Below are 16,755 nucleotides of genomic sequence, written 5' to 3'. Positions count from 1 at the left end.
AAAAACAATAAATGTAGATATTTTAAAATTTATTATGCATGGTCTAGATACCTACCTGAATATTCATTTACATTCTTATTCATTACATTTGGAATTGGCCCATGACTATGTTTTCCCATGACAAGACTGAAGCATAGAAAAACAAAATGCACAAAGCCACAAATTCTGGGGTTGTGACAGGATTAGAAGCTACATCTTGCAACGACAAACCTGGCAGCGTCTTTCCTTTCCCCATAGATTCTTTTGGCTGTCAAACTCTTCACTAGTCATTGATTATATTTCTGAGAAATTCCTCACCCTGTCATCAACAGTGCCTTCAAGCTGCTGTCTTCAAACAGCAACTGACTTGGCAAGAAGAAAGAAAATCTCCAGGGCCCTCCACACCCTGTGTTTCATCATTGTTCTTAGAAAACTGGTGAGGAAGGAGGAAGTGAGCAGAGGAGGGGGAGCCCATGGGAGGGCATTATATAACTGGAGGAACACTAGTGTGACAGGAGCTCTAGCACATAACTGTGAAAGGAATAGGGGATTTTTGGGACAGATAAGGTGCTTTGCACAATTATCCGTGTTTTCTGGACCATTATAGGAAGAGGAATTGCACAGTTGAAAAGCTTTGATGCCATTCTTTACCAACGATGTGACTTTGGACAACTTAGCTTTTTTTCTTCAGTCTCTGTTCATGGCCTTCCATCCCCATGAAGGCACATGATGATTCTGTTACATAGGGTTGTTGTTTGAAGGCCTGTCTTTAACTCATGGACTGAAATAATCCTTCTTAAATACAGAGGCTTCTCGACTTATGATGGGTTGCATCCTGATAAACCTATTGTGAGTTCAAAATATCTCAATCCCCCAAAACCCTAAATACACTGAGCCTAGTGAACATCCTAAACCAGCTATGGTCTGCTGTAGAGTACCTGTTAGGTCACATGACTGACTGCGAGTTATGGCTCACTGCTACTGCCCAGCCTCATGAGGAAACATCATACTGTGTATCTCTGGCCAGAGAAAGGATCAAAATTCAAATTTTGAAGTTTAGTTTCTATTAAAAGCTTAATACTTTGCAACTATTGTAAAGTTGAACAATCTTAGGTAAAACCATCCTTAGGCATACAATAGACACTATCTGTATAGGATCTATCATGCTTCTCTTTCACTCCAAAAATTGCTCGTAGTTCTGACTGCTTATTGGAAGAGGAGGAACATCAAACTACTCAGAGATGCACAAATTGGAAATAAGCATCCTACTTTATTTCACAATTTCTGTAATACAAACTGTCCTTCTTCCTCTGTGTCGTTTATATAACACTCAGCATCACTTCTCAGCATCATTCATCTTTTAAAGATTACTATAAATGTCATGCTTTTTGTGAAACTTGCCTCAACCAATCTGTTCCTCATGTGTATTTTCCTCTGAATTTCTGGATGCTATGACCATGGCAATGTGATACTTGATTACTTGCTAATGTTGTGTTTTAACTGTTTGGCACAATGCTTGACCTCTTCTGGTATAAGAACGGTATTGTCAATGCATAGGTTCCAAATCCAACTATTCAAAGAAATTTGGGTAAGGCACCAGTAGGGAAACCCTTTGAAATAAATCCAGTCTAAATGCAAAGACAGCTTCAGTGACCTCAATGGTAAGAGAATGGTGGTTACAGTAGACAGAGTTTTTCAATCTCTGTACTATGACATTTATAGATAGATAATTCTCTATTATGGGGAGCTGTCTTATGCACTGTAGAATTGTGTATTAACATCCCTGGCTCCTACCAACCACAAACCAGTAGGCTTTTCTCTACCATATTTATGAAAAACAGATATGTCTTAAAATGTTCCCTGAAGGCAAAGTCATTCATAATGGGAAACCACTGCAGTGAACAAGTGCATGATTACCCTTAAAGAAAGGGCCAAAAGGGCTCTCTCTGAAGCTTCCAACATCAGGATTCTTTGATATTGTTACAAAACTGTCAAGTTATTATTTGTTATTATGAGAAAAATTAATATCCCCAAGTTCTCTATTAGGATTTAAGTAAAAATTGACTTCCATATTTCAGATAAGGACTTTTACCCCCCTTACATTTAATAAAAACTACACACAATTCTGCACACTGAAAAATAGGAACCTTTTATATAAAGAACAAAGAGACTTCCGAGTCGAATCACAGAAATATTATTTGCTTTAGGCCATGTAATGGTGCACTGTAACTATAAATTATTTGCAACCAAAGTGTATGATAATTCCATAAAGCTGCCACGCTCTACTTCCAAATAATACATCTGGAAGGAAAAAGTCAAATGTGCTTCACCCCACGGCAAGACATAAAACTGCTGCAAAAAAAAAAAAAAAAAATCATTGCTGATTTCTTTCCTTTGAGGTTCCCACCGCATTTCCATGGTGGGCACTGTTATGGGCTGAGTCATTCCCTCACCCTGCAAGATTCATATGTTGAAATCCTAACCCCTGGTCCCTCATAAAGTGACTATTTAAGAGACAGGGCCTTTAAAAAGGCAATGAAATTTAAATAAGGTCATGAGAGAGGGTCTTCATTCCATCTGACTGGTGTTCCTATAAGAAGAGGGAGGACATTCGATCACAGGCAACTCAGAGGAAAGGCCAAGTGAAAAGACAGGTATCTACAAGCCTAAGAAGAAACTAATCTTGCCCATACCTTGATCTTGAACTTCCAGCCTCCAGAATTTGTGAGAAAATGTTTTACTGTTGTTTAAAGCACTCGCTTTATGGGACTTTGTTTTAGCAGAACTAGAAAAACTAATGTCATGTAGGCAATTTTCTATTTTCTCCTGTGGTCATGCTATAAGGTCTTTTTGCTTACTCCATTATCCCTCACCTGCTCACCTGCCATGCTGCCTGGATGATTTAGATAGAATTTTATTTTGGGATCCATGATAAGATACCAACTTGATTCGCATGAGAAAAGTTTCCATGAGGACATTTATAGGAGTTGGAAGAAAGAGGAGCATGGCCACTTTGAAAAATAATGGGCAGCAGATGAAATCAGGGACAGGACTTTCTCAGTGCTCCCTCCAAAGGCATCCTGGAACTTGACCTCAGCCTTCTCTGATGATGCTCTGAGAAAATGAACCTATTATCACTTGTTCAATGACAGATGTCATTCTCAATTTTAAAATGCAGTTCTGCTGGTTGGTAGCTATATGCCACACTTTCCTCAAGTATGCCTCATATTCCAACATATCTAAAAAGTAGGGCTGTACAATGATTGTACAATGCGGTAACTGCCTTGGCATGCATTTTCAAGCCTGTCATAGTTGTTTGAAACCCAGTTAGACCCCATCATCTTTGGCCTAGTTAAAACCTCCACTCCCTGTGTGGGTGGTTGTGATAGGATATATTCACTCTTCATTTCACTGACCTAAAAACCCAACATATCCCACCAATGCTGGCCATGATCAAATCTAATGGCCAACACCAAAGTCATGTAAATAAGTTACCTTTTCATGGACATTTTCTTTAAACTAGCCCATCCACAAAGCCCTGTGTCAAAGCCTGAGGGATAACACTTGTGGACCCTAATGAAGGCACAGTCCCACGGACTGTCTGTCTCTCCCTACTCCCCCTGTTAGTGGAGCTCCATGCTGCCAAAAACTTCCATTAGCCTCCTGATAGCACCCCTAACCTCTCTGGACCTCTAAGTAATCAATTTATTCTGTATCATACATTTTGGTTTCACTTCCTCATGATGTCTCACCCAATACATCCATCTGAAACTAACTTTCTCCCAAGTCAGGGGTCTCCTACACAAGTGTCCTTAAGAACACATTAAAAAGAAACCATAACAATAGAAATCACAATACAGGGTCAATCTGTATTGTGTTCTTAGAGTTCTTAGAAGAACTGATTAGAAGATGAATTGATTAGCCCATGTAAAGAAATGAAAGGTGTGTCTGGCTAATAGGAAAGAGCCCATAAATGTCAGCAATTATTCCTAGAGGAGTAGTTACACCTGTGTCATATCTTCAGTATGATCTCTTCTACTTTAACTTTTATTGTTTTCTCATACATTTTGTTGTAGATTCTCAATTATGATACAATCACAAACATGGGATTAAAGAACCCCCAAACAAAAAGGTTCAGATTCATATAAAAATGACTGAACTATTATTATTCAGAACTATTATTATTTTGCGTTAGGAAGGGTTATGAGCACTAGCAAGTGCCAGTTTAGGGAAATATATAGTAAGCCAGGAAAAATTCATTCCAATCAAAAATGGAGGGGTTATAAAATAACCATAAATTCACATTAAGGGCAGGGCATGTATATCATATGTATTAGCAATCACATATTCTATTCGCCATCAATTTTATTTTATATCATATATTCGGCATTTACAAATGGCTGATGCCTCAACATTGCAGAAATACAGCATAATTTTTGAGGATTTTGACATTTAGTTTAAAATGTACTCACTATTATAAATAAGCACTGGAAATAATTTCATGAGCATGGTGTGCTTTGAAGCATTGATGTGAAACTGAGGGTGATCTTATTATTATTTCACTTGCTCAAATACTGAGATGAGTTTTTGGATTTGTTTAACATAGCAATTTTTCAAATAATAATTTATTTGCATAGTTATTAATATATTCTAGACCTCTAAAAATGCCCTATTTTCTAAGAATCTCAGTGTGATTTTTTGGCTCTGCATCATTAGATATACCTGCTGAGGGATAGGTTTGTTTCAACATCAGTGGATCATAATTATGCAATTATTTTTTTTAATCAAGTGTTCAAGTGAAAACATGTTTTTGTTTTAGAAGACACAAATATGAATGTCACTATTTTTAAACATCTGAGGGAATATAAAATTTATAAAATCTTAAAAATTATGCTGCAATTTTGACAAGACACGAGACAATTTGTGTCAGAGACCAAGTCATATTTTTTACATAATGAACAATTCCTTTTAATAACACTTAAAAATGCACGTATCAATCAGCTCACTGTAGTTAGAAAGGAAATCAAGGTAAAAGATGGAACTAAAGGATTGAAAGAGAAAAAAAAAAGAACTCCAAATGAAAATTTAAAAAGCCATCAGATTAGGGCCAGAAGAATTTATTAAATTCAACTCATTGCAACAACAGCTTATAAAGCAATTATCATGTGCTTTACACTGTAAAACATTTAGAAGATTCACCTTTTGATTATAAAACTGGAGAAAGGACTTTAAGTTAGAAGAACTGGGTCCACTTAGAGCATTGGCATGGGGGTTGAACATCATCATTTTTCTGCCATGGTTCCCTTCATTGCCTGAGTCCTACAGATAGATCAGCATCTGTGGGTGGGCCATGCTTTTTCTTGTTTAGTTCTGACAGACGGCTTAAGAGGGCGAATGTGCACCAACACCCTTTTATTCACTCTCTCCCACCAACCACAGTCACCCATTGTGTAAAAAAACTACTTACTGATGAGATGGAAACTTCAGGAAAATAAAGCTTTCTGGAAGGCAGGTACTAACAATGCTCACAGTAGCCTGAAATTTCCAGGAGGCAGTTCTTACCTTGGCTAAGGAAAGCACTTTGGGCACTGTGACTTTAATGACACCATAAAAATAACAAGGCATTAAACAAGCCTCAGCCTTAATAGGCTGGAAGAGGGAGAATGGGAAGAAATATTCAAATTATCCCAGTACGTACGACTAATGGCACATTCAGTGGATGTAAATCCATTACTCAAGGTTCTTTAATAACCCTGACGTTTCTCCTACATTCTAAAAAGGAGTGTGAAATAAGGTGAATGACTACCATTCTCAGGTTGCCTTAGAAAGTGCCACTGTAGTCATTGCAAATTTGGCACGAGAAAATTGGGTGGACTAGGGCTGGAATGCAGGAACAGTTTGAATCGTGACTACAAATATAAATGGGTTCCTCAAAATTTCCAACAAAAAGATTTAATGTGATCGATGAAGGCATGAGTCCTGGAAATCTTACTCATTGGGGAAGAAAACACAGACCAAGCAATAGGGGGCCATGGAGTCATTTGGTCCAAACCCTCACTTGGATGTAAAGAATGGGGACCGAAGAGATGAAAGGACTTCCTAAGACAGAGAGGTCTAGAGCCCAGGTTTACTGTCATCTCCTTCAGTGCTTAGAAGCTATGATACACATTTGCCGGGATGGCTGACATATGGGAATCACAGTTGTTAACAGTCCTGAAGATGTAAAGTGAGATATAAATATAAGTAATGCTTCTACTTCTTCAGTTGTGAGTTTCAAAGGAAACAAATGGCTTTACTCACCTACAGGGAAAAACTCGCTCATTTTCTTTTTGTAGATTTTGAAATCAACTTCTAGGAAGACGCAGAAGATGATCCGATCCACCTAGAGGCAAACAGTAAGCACTCAAAGTGAAAGAAAATATGGCAATTTCTTTCCTATAACATGGTCTTAGAACAAACAAAAACAAATGGAAAAACCTCATACAGATGTATTTAGTGATATAGCTAACTACCTCCCAGCATTCAGTGAAGTTCAAGGGTACCGGTGTGTGTGTGTGTGTGTGTGTGTGTGTGTGTGTGTGTGCGCGCGCGCCGCGCGTGCACGCACATTCTGTATATAAATAAACCCACAAGCTCTTTGGTGGAAAGATGTTATATAAATCAAATAAGAAATAATAAATGACAATAAGCCACTTTGCAGCAAGCTATAAATAAGAGCTGGGAATCCGACAGGATACCTAGACTTTATGTTCTATAAAACAGCCACTCGAGAGGCACACAGTAGAATGACAATAAAGTATGTCAGTAAACAAAGAGCTCTTTGTCCTACTCTTGTTAGATAAATATATTTATCAAACCTGTTAGTATTTGAACATTGTCCTAAAAAACTTCCATGCAACTTGATTGTCTTGAAGTTGCTTATATTTTAGCCTAATATACTCAGAATTGCAGTAGAAATAAAATATTGTTAGTTGACGGTGACACAAGGTCAATATACCATTTAATTTGGTAGATATTTTGAATCCTAAAAAGTCACCTCAAAAGTAAAACATGCGCACAGTCTATTTATCCTCTTTCAAACAACAGAGCTTCTCTGTGTTAGGAGTTTCTTTGAAGCATTCAGAGAGTGGTGTGGTACACAGAGACAAGAGGTGGAATATACATAATGCTCATGCTTAGTCTATATTAAGTTGGTGACTCTGAAAATAAACATCCCTTTAGTTCCTTCATTTGAACAATGTAGAAAAAAGTTTGAGAATCACTCAGTCTATCAAAGTGCAACTGATAAAGCATCAAATAAGGCCTTTCTCATGTTAGTAGGGAATGAAATAGGGCATGAATGCAGCAGGATAAGAAAAAACCCAATGGATATCATCCACCTAAACCTGCAGCTCTCCCAGCTTGTGGGGTACAGATCCTGCTTGCCAAGTGTGAAAGTTCCCAGTGAGAGAGACCTGTGGGGTGAGACATGGTTCATGAGGTGAGACCTCATAACTGGGTCATGAGGAACCAGCAAGACTGATTCAGACTTCCAATCCGTGGAAGTCCATAGATCTGGCTCCTTCATCCCTTCACAGGTCTCCACCTCTCTCCACCTCAGCTAAGGTGCACTGCCTTCTGGGCAGGCAATGGATTCCATGCTGTAATAAACAAAAACCATACGCCCCTGTGATTGCCCCACAGGACGGATTATATGAGAAAGCACCTAGCCTTCGGAATTGGAAAGACTAGGGTGCAAATAACCATGTTTCTTTTCTTCTGTTTTCACTTTGGGGTCTGGTGTCCAGCCCTGTTAGCATATCATTAATATATTCTACAAATACAAAAACTATGCCCATTAAATTTATAGTTTACTTTGCAGGTGAACTATAAATTTAGCTGAATAAATTATTAACTCCGTGTAATAACAAATGTGCATCTCCACTCTGCTTATGGTGTGTTTATGTCCCATGACTAAAGCTCAGAATCATAAAGTTGAACAATAGAAAAGAGTTGCCAAAGGTCATGTACTCCATAATAGAAATGCATTTCTAAGAAATTTAAAACATGAATATACAACAGTGTAGAAATACATTGTACTATTTAAATAATTGAGAGGACATTAGGCTGGTGTAGTGCCAGACCCCTGAGTTCCTACGTAAACAGACTGAGCGTAAACAGTAAAAAGAAACAATAATCAAATATTTTCTTTGCCTGTATCCACATTCACCCTACAGAAGCCTCCTCATGTACCTTCAGTCCAGTCCAAAGCGTCCCATAATCTGGAGATGTCTAATTCATGAATTTCTGTCTGGTCAAATTCTCAAATTTGAACGTGACTCAGTTAATCTTTTGTCAGAACTAAATATGGATACATACAAAGGAGTGCCACACCTAACTTTAGGATAATGTTTTCTGAAGAGGGATGGAAGGTAAAGGATGAGAAAGATAGGGATTTGAGGTGTTAGTTAATATTTTATTTATGTAGAAAAAAAGCTTTGAGAAAAATAAGGCAAATGGCTAATAGGAATTAACTATGCTGCATAAATATATTATTTGTTCTGTAACTTTTTGTATGTTTGAAATACTTCAAAATTAAAAGCCCTAAAATTAATAATAAGACCTGTAGCCTTATTAGTTTTTCTTAGACACATCCTACTCTCCACCTGTCTTGAGCTGCCCGTAGTTTCCAAAGATAAAATTATACTCATTTCTGTACCTATGATTGCTAAGTTTTCCCCTCTAGGTTTCAGATTATTTCTCAAATCACCTAATTGTGACCAAAAAAAAAAGCAAAAGCAAAAACTTGGCTTAATAGAAATCTAAGAAGACCAAGCTAAACAAGCACATATTTACTCATTTTATTTTAGAACACTCCTTTCCCTGTGTATGTGTGTGAACATATGTGAGTGAATGTGTGTATATGTGTGTGTGTTTGTGGATTAGCTCTTTAGTGTTAACGCTATTCTCTTATTTGTATTTTTAAACACTATAAAATCCATGTCTAAATTTTTCAAATGTTGCAAGAAATTGAAACCTTTCCTTCAGCAAATTAGGCTCTGTTATCATGAAGATAATTTGGGTCCAAAATTCAGCAGTCCAGTTTATTTTTTTGTGAGTGAAAATGGATGATGAGGATGAAGCACTTTATTTTATTTATTTATTAATTTGTGGTGTTGGGGATTGAACCCAGGGCCTTGTGCATGTGAAGCAAACACTCTACCAACTGAGCTATATCCCCAGTTACTTTTATTTTTAAATAATTGAGTGGACTAGTTCTCTTTTCTTAGAAGCAAATTGAATCCAAGAATTAACCTCACTCACCATGTACTTTTTAGGTATGTATATGTGTGTGTACATACACATTCTCCAAGGTATTGTTGGACAAGAATTTATTTAGTCGACAGGTTCTGTGTTTATAAACTCATCTCGGGTACTGAGTACTCTTCTTCCCACAGCTTTCTTGAACTGGAGAGGTGGGATCCCACCCTCATTGAGAGGTGGGACCTAAACCCTTTTCTCTTAAATCTGGGAGGCTTGTGACTATGGAAGAAATGATGTAAATCAATTTCAAAATGATATAATTCAATAAAATTTCTGCCTGCTTCTCTTGGGAGGCTGTCTCCTGTACATAGTCATCACGCCACGAGGAACCGGAGACCACATGGAGAATCTATATGTAACAATTCCAGCTAACAGCCTTAACTGGAAGAGGGTAGCCTTCAGATGGTTTCTGTTCCAGGCATTTGAGCCACCCCAGCTGATGCCACATGAAGCAGAAATGAGCTGTTGCTGCTAAATGCTGATTGAAAATTCATGAGCAAAGATACAGAAATACATAACCAGAAGTCTGATATTCTTCCAGCTTCTTCCTATCACCACTTTTTGGAGTTTTGTTTTTCTAGCTAAGAAAGTACTTGACTCATGTTGAAAAGGTCACACTGAAGTAGAATCCAGGAAACACAATCTACCATGGGGTGACAAGAAGAACATAGAATGTCTAATTGCTACATGGCTGAAAAGATTAGAGATATGACTTGTGCAAAGGAGAAAGGGCTGAGGTTTTCCATGCTAGCCCTGGATAAATTTCAAGAGAACCTAAAAGAATGGCTCATTACTGAGACAGAGGAGTGTGGTTTCCATTCTTTTTTCTTTAAGTCATGGGAAATTTTTGTAAAATGTTGCTTGTTGAGAGACTATTCATTTATTCACTAGTTACTAAATGGGCAACTTGAATTTGTTGGGTCTAGTCCACATACTATTCAATCACTACAAAACATGAACCCAGAAAGTGAGTGATTTTTTTCCTTGAAGCCAAAATTTAATTAATGACAAAAACTCAGGTATCTTAACTGTACAAACAGCATTTTCTCTATGATATCTCCCAGATGGAATCTCATGGGATTGAATTTCTAAGCCTATAACTAGCTTTGTGACATTGGGTGGGCCTTCATCTCTGTGGCCCACCAGTTTTCACATCTGTCTAATGAAAGGATTGAACTATATCATCTCTATGGTTTCTTCCTCCTCTGTGATGATCTCTGTGGCTGTTTTATGTTGTCAATTTAGTAAGCTTGAGCTACATTTCTCTGAGTGGTTCTGGATTAGGGCTGGCCACAGAGAAATTTCCATGAGATTTGTAGGGCAGAAGCACAGCTGTAGCCATTGTACTATATCGGTTTAGAGCTCTGGGCAGATTGCACACATCTTCACCTGGGTGTAGGGTGGAAGCTATTGGACTTCTCTAGCTCCTGCCAGTCTCTGCCTCCAGTGTTTTTTGGATTCTATGTTATTCACACATGTTCTCTGCAGTGAGGACACAGGGTCCTTCTGTAGCTTTAAGGCCCAGTGAAGTGAGAGACAGATATGCATGCCAGTTTGTCCCTGTGGAGTCTAGTTTTGGCTCATGACTTCATGTTCTCTCCCATTTTGCACTGATCTTTCCTCATTAACACCTGCTCTTGATCACTGCCCTGCTGACATACTCCAGGCACTGATTGGATGCTTTCCATAGATTTCTTAACCAGCTGCTTTAATCATCTTTTTCATCACTATGACCAAAAGAAAGACTTGACAAGAAGGAAAAGTTTATTTGGTGCTTAGGGTTTCAGAGGGCTCAGTGCATAGATGGCCAACTCCATTGCTCTGGGCTCAAAGTGAGGCAGAACATCAGGACAAAACAGTGTTGCAGAACAAAGCAGCTCAGGACGTGGCAAGGAGGAAGCAGATAGAACCTAGTCAGCAGAGACAAAATATAAACTCCAACGACATGCACCCAGTGACCTATCTTCTCCAGTCACACCCTACCTGCCTGGGTAGGTTACCACCCAGTTAATCCCTATCAGTAGATCAATTCAATGATTAGGTTACACCTCTCATAATCTGATTATTTTATCTCAAAATATTCTTGCATTTTGTCACATAAGCTTTTGGGGGGCACCTCATCTCTAAACCATAACACCAGCTCCATTTCATGGGCCCTGAGTAGTAGATTTCTCTGCTGGGGAGAGAAATCTATCCTCTTTTGTATATTTACTTTCCCACTGTCTTAGTGAGCTTTTGAGTTGCTGTGACCAAAATACCCTCAGGAATGACTTAGACCAGGGAAAGTTTATTTGGGGCTTACACTTTCAGAGGTCTCAGCCCATAGATGGCCAGATCCATTGCTCCAAGCCTAATATGAGGCAGCACTTCATGGGGGAAGGGTAGCAGAGGGAGGCTATTCAGCTCATGGTGGGGTCAGGAAAGAGGGAGGGAGGGAGGGAGGTAGAAGTAGAGGGAGGAAAGGAAGGAGAAAGGGGAGGGGAAAGGAACCACAGGGAAGATGAACACTTTTAGGCCACAGGCCCCACCCTGTGACCCACCATGCCCCATCTACCAATGGTTACCACTCAGTCCATTTAAACTAGGATGAACTGATTAGGTTATAGCACTCACAGTCCAACCATTTCACTTTTGAATATTCCTGCATTAACAAGAGCTTTTGGGGGATACCTCAGGTCCAAACCAAAGCACCCACTTTTCCCTGTGATTTTATAATATCTAGTTAATTATAGGATAAATCATTTATTCTATATCACACATAGAGTTCTGCTGCCCTGACTAAGCCTCAACCAATGCAACCTTAATTTCATTGAATATCATGTAGGGAAACTCAACAAAGTATAAAAAATAACAGTGTCCCCATTTAGAGGTGGGAACCTAGACTTGACAAAGATATTTCAATTTCAATTACTTCCTTCAAAATCACCATTTGTTGGTCCTAATCTATATTCTCAGTGAACTTCCTAAAGTATGTATCTTCTCTTTCATAATTCATTTCATATATTTAACAGGATTCACTCCTTTAAAGAACAAGTTGTCAATAAACTGCAATTGATCCTCATTCTAAAACATAACATTAAATAAAACAAAAGGCAACATTCTTATCTTTGAGAATTAACAACCTGACTCTAGTCCTCTTTATTCCTTACATGGCAACCTTATGAAAAATCAGGTGCTACTCATTTTTGTGTCACTAATATATGATCATAGGAACTCACACATAATAGAGCTCTGTCAATATTTGTAGGATATATGATTAAGCAAATAAACAACTAAAATGTAGGTATGTGCCCGATTTTTTTTAAAAAAGTGAGTTCTAGAACCAAAAAATAAGATACTGAGTAAGTAGACTTTCCCTTATGTTTGCCAAATGACCTGCAAACAGAACTGCAGAGGACCCTGAATGTTGATTATTTGTTGTCACCAACTGTCATCTTTTCCGGTGATACTATCCTTCATTGGTTCTCTAGATCAGTATCAAGGTCTTCATACAAGGCATTTATTAGTTTCACAATAGCAACAGTGATATCCTCCTGCAAACTAGAATGTATTTAAAACTAAAAGCTTTTATAAAGGAAAAAGACAATATCAAGTATATGTAAAGATGGATGTAGATTGACAAAACACATATGTAGCTTTAGAAGAAAAAAATCTATAACTATATACAATAATATAGGTGAAACTTACAAGCATAATGTTGCATGAAAGAATCCAGGAAAAATTCCAATTCTTTCAAATTCCAACACATTATAGAATTAGACAAAATCACCTACAGTGCTAGAAGTCAGTGTAGCAATTACTCTGGGGTGAGGGTTGCTGAAAATCAACCTAGAGAAATGCTTAACATCTTGGTATTTTGATCTGGATTCTGGTTCCCTGGATGTGTCCAGTTTGTGAAAATTTATCAAGCTGTGCACTCAGGAACTATATGTATGTTATGCTTCAATGAGAATTTTTTAAAGGTTGAAAGTCTGATGTTACAGTTGTCTTGGTCAACAATCCAAAATCTATTTTCATTGACTTAGAGGTCAAAAAAGTCCTTTAAAAGCTGACCTTCTAAAGGCAATCTCTCCATATATTTCCACTGATGCCAACTGTAGCTCACCCATCAAGGCATAAAGGAGTAAAGATGTATTTCTTTCACCGAGATATCCATTAATCCACTGTGGGGGGTTTTATGCCCCATAAACATGATGACATACGTTCTATTAATCTTTTTCAGCATCATATCCATTGCCCCTGAAGAGGGCTACACAGTGAAGCAGGACTGGAATATCTGTGGCTGACCTCCATTTTTCATAGCTACCCGTCACAGGGAACTGACACAGGCAAGATTATCCTGTGTTCAGTGATACTGGGACAATGAATGGATTCTGATGAATGTAACTTGCTTCCTCAATGACAAACATTCAAAGATAATGGTGTACATGCAAATACTGCTATAACTGGGGACTGATGGAGGTATATGCTGTGTAAATACATGTATAAATACAGCCCAATGGGTATCGGAGGTGAGTTCCAGTTTTCCTAAAACAGAGCTTAGGTATGGTGTATTTTTTTTTATATAAAAGAGTAGCTTCTGCTGGCAAGTGAATTAAATTTCAGGATTTAAGTATCAAGTTTATACAAAGAGAGGTTTTGAGAGCATGGCAGACCAGAACACTGGGAGCTTCCTTGGTGTTATGATTAAGTGAAGGCTAAATAGAATGGCAAAGAGACAAGGTCATTACTGATTAATTGAAGAACAAGAACAAGAACTTGAAATGCCTGGATGATAATCCCTCCCTCCTCTCATGTCTAGTGAAGCAAAGGAGAACAATCTCTCTGTGTATTAGTTTTCTGTTGCAGCATAACAATTTACCACAAATGCAATGGCTTCAAACAACTCTTTATTATCTATTTCCCACTAACTTATATTTCAGGTCCCAGCCTAGTTGGGGCTTCTACATACCCAGAGTCAGAAAAGCTGCAGTCCAGGTGTCAGCTGCATTGCAATGCTCACTAGAGGTTAGAGTTCTCTTTCAAGCCCCTTCTTTTAAGCTTTTGACAGAATTCAGTCCCTTGCAGTTGTAGGATTAGGTCCATGTTTTATTGTTGGCCACAGACAACAAGAAGGCCATGTGCAATTCCTTGCTGTGGACATGGATACGGTGCTTGCTTTCGTTAGGGCCAGCAAGAGTGTGTCTTTATGACTATTCTCATCTCTAACCCCTAATATTTTAAGAACCCAGTCAGACTCAGCAGGAATTCTTCCCTTAATTAACCCAGTGGACCAAATACTTTAATTATATCTGTGAAAATCTGTTTTTCTAACCAAGAGAGTGACTATACCATCATATTTTACAGGATCCACACACTAAAGCAGAGAATACTGAACAAGACATGCACACCTGGGAGAGGAGTTAAACCATCATGGAGGCTGTCCTGAACTCTGCCGCCACCCCAGTTTTCTCCATGTAACAGCTATCTGTTCCAACTTTACCACTGATGAGCTCTGTGACCTTGAGCAAGTTACTTACCCTTTGTGTCAGTGTCCTCATCTCCAAAATGGAGATATTGACCTGGTGGGACTTAGTGGCTTAAAATAACACCTATTTATTTAGTTCACATTTCTTGCAGGTCCAAAGGCTAGCTCAATGTGACTTGGTTGAAGGCTGAAATCAAGGTGTCAGTGGAACTAGACTGTTCTCTAGAGATTCTCCAGAGATTCTGGAGAGAAATCCATTTCTAAACTCATTGTTGTTGACAGAATTCAGTTCCTTGCAACTGTACATCTGCGTCCCCATTTGCTTGGCAAAGAGCCTGATATGTACTAAGAGCTCCATAAACATTAATCACTTGTTTGTAAAGTTTCTATTCACCTGGCACCTGAAAACTCTAGTGCAGTGCTGGCACATAAGAATATCAGTGTTCACTTAAGAGGTCCTTTTATTTCTACACTGATTTTTTGTGTGCTGGGAATTAAACCCAGGACCTCTACATGCTCTGTCACTGAGTTACATCCCCAACGCCATGTTAAACCAGATCAAGACAAGGTCTCCATTAGATGAGAATATCAGGGTCACTTTTTTTTGGTGAAAAACATTTTTTCCTAATTTCTGAATAATTCTATTTTAAAAGAAACTGTTACAAAAATGGCTCCTATGATACTGGCAAATCAGTCAGTGAGAGAAAGGAAAAAATGGAAAATCTGACAGTTTGAGCTGTTGTAATGGAAAGATTTCACAAGACCCTACAGGTATCCCTGTTCTGGTATTCTAAAGCCCTTGACAAATGTCACTGAACATCATTCTTCAGCTTCTTGCTTAAAAGTATTAAGTATCTCCACACTTGGCTCCAACACCCCAGAACTTAGTATTTTAACTTCCACACTACAGAAAGGAATTTTTTTTCTCTCTCCATATTCCAGCGATGTTAAGATGAGTTGGAAAGCATATATAATCCATAAGCACTTAAAAGACTTTTTTTTTTCATTTTGAAATTGCTTCTGTGTGCATGAAAAGGATCCTTTGTTTTGGGGGGCCTTTTGCAAACCCAGTACATCTGTCACTTGGTGGCAGCACAATTCAGACTCTTCCTGTTTTGTTTTGATAAATTGCTCTTTTTGACTTTTCTTCAACTCTCTAAGAAAAATGTCCATACATCTGAAGAACCAAGAGTTATTTTGGTTTGAGCTGGAGGCTCATTTGTACAAGTTAATTTTCAGGCCTGCCTCATATTGATCAAAATGGACATGCTCACAAATGGCACATCTGTCGTGATCCTTGAAGCTATTTCATATGCTTAGCATAGAAGAGACACATGCACATGCATAGGCTTAGGACCTGCAGTTCTAAATTCTAGCATGCAAGTATGTCCTGCCCTCACCTTGTAACCAAAGAAAAGATCATAAGAGACACCGTGGGGAAATGTCTGTCAAAGTTAAAGAACAATTTGAGGGGAAGCTATGGTGGGGGTGCTATCCATAAATGCCCCCTTCCTTTAGGACTAATGCCTATCATTCTCTTCCATCTTCTGGTGGTTGATAACTCTGCAGACTCCCCGTCAAACACTGCCAAAGAGACCACCTCAGCCATGCTGGCCTCCTAAAGTCAACCTGTATCCAATGATGGACTCATGGAGTAGGTGAAAGGCCCAGCCCCCTCCCTTACATTTGATACAACTCTGAAGGACCCTTTGATATGGGCTGAATTATATCCTCCCTAAAAATTTATATTTTGAAGTCCTAACTCCCAGTAACCCAGAATGTGACTGCATTTGGAGATAAGACCTTTAAATGGGTAAATTAAAATGAAGTCCTTAGAGTGGGCTTAAATCCAGTATGATTGCTGTCCTTATAAGAAGAGGAAATATGGACACAGAAATGCACAGAGAAGGACTATGTAAAGATACAGGGAGAAGAGGGTCTTCTGTAAGCCAAGAAGTACCAACTGAGGGAAACAACCCTACTGCCACCAAAATGTGTGACTTTTA

At 38.5% G+C, this 16,755-nt stretch overlaps 1 protein-coding gene across 2 annotated transcripts in view; it reads right to left on the bottom strand.

The window, feature by feature from the left end:
* Positions 1-16,755, bottom strand: part of MACROD2 (mono-ADP ribosylhydrolase 2) — a 2,040,087-nt gene that overhangs the window by 201,892 nt on the left and 1,821,440 nt on the right. For both annotated transcript variants that reach the window (XM_081290808.1, XM_081290809.1), the window contains exon 9: positions 6,280-6,361. In XM_081290808.1, coding sequence (XP_081146934.1) covers positions 6,280-6,361 — 82 coding nt within the window. The remainder of the gene's footprint in view (positions 1-6,279; positions 6,362-16,755) is intronic.

The sequence above is a fragment of the Spermophilus citellus genome (genome assembly GCF_964194105.1).
Source record: "Spermophilus citellus genome assembly, chromosome: 4".
Taxonomy (NCBI): Eukaryota; Metazoa; Chordata; class Mammalia; order Rodentia; family Sciuridae; genus Spermophilus; species Spermophilus citellus.
Note: the sequence above shows the minus strand (reverse complement) of the source record. Positions and strands in the feature narration are given on the sequence as shown.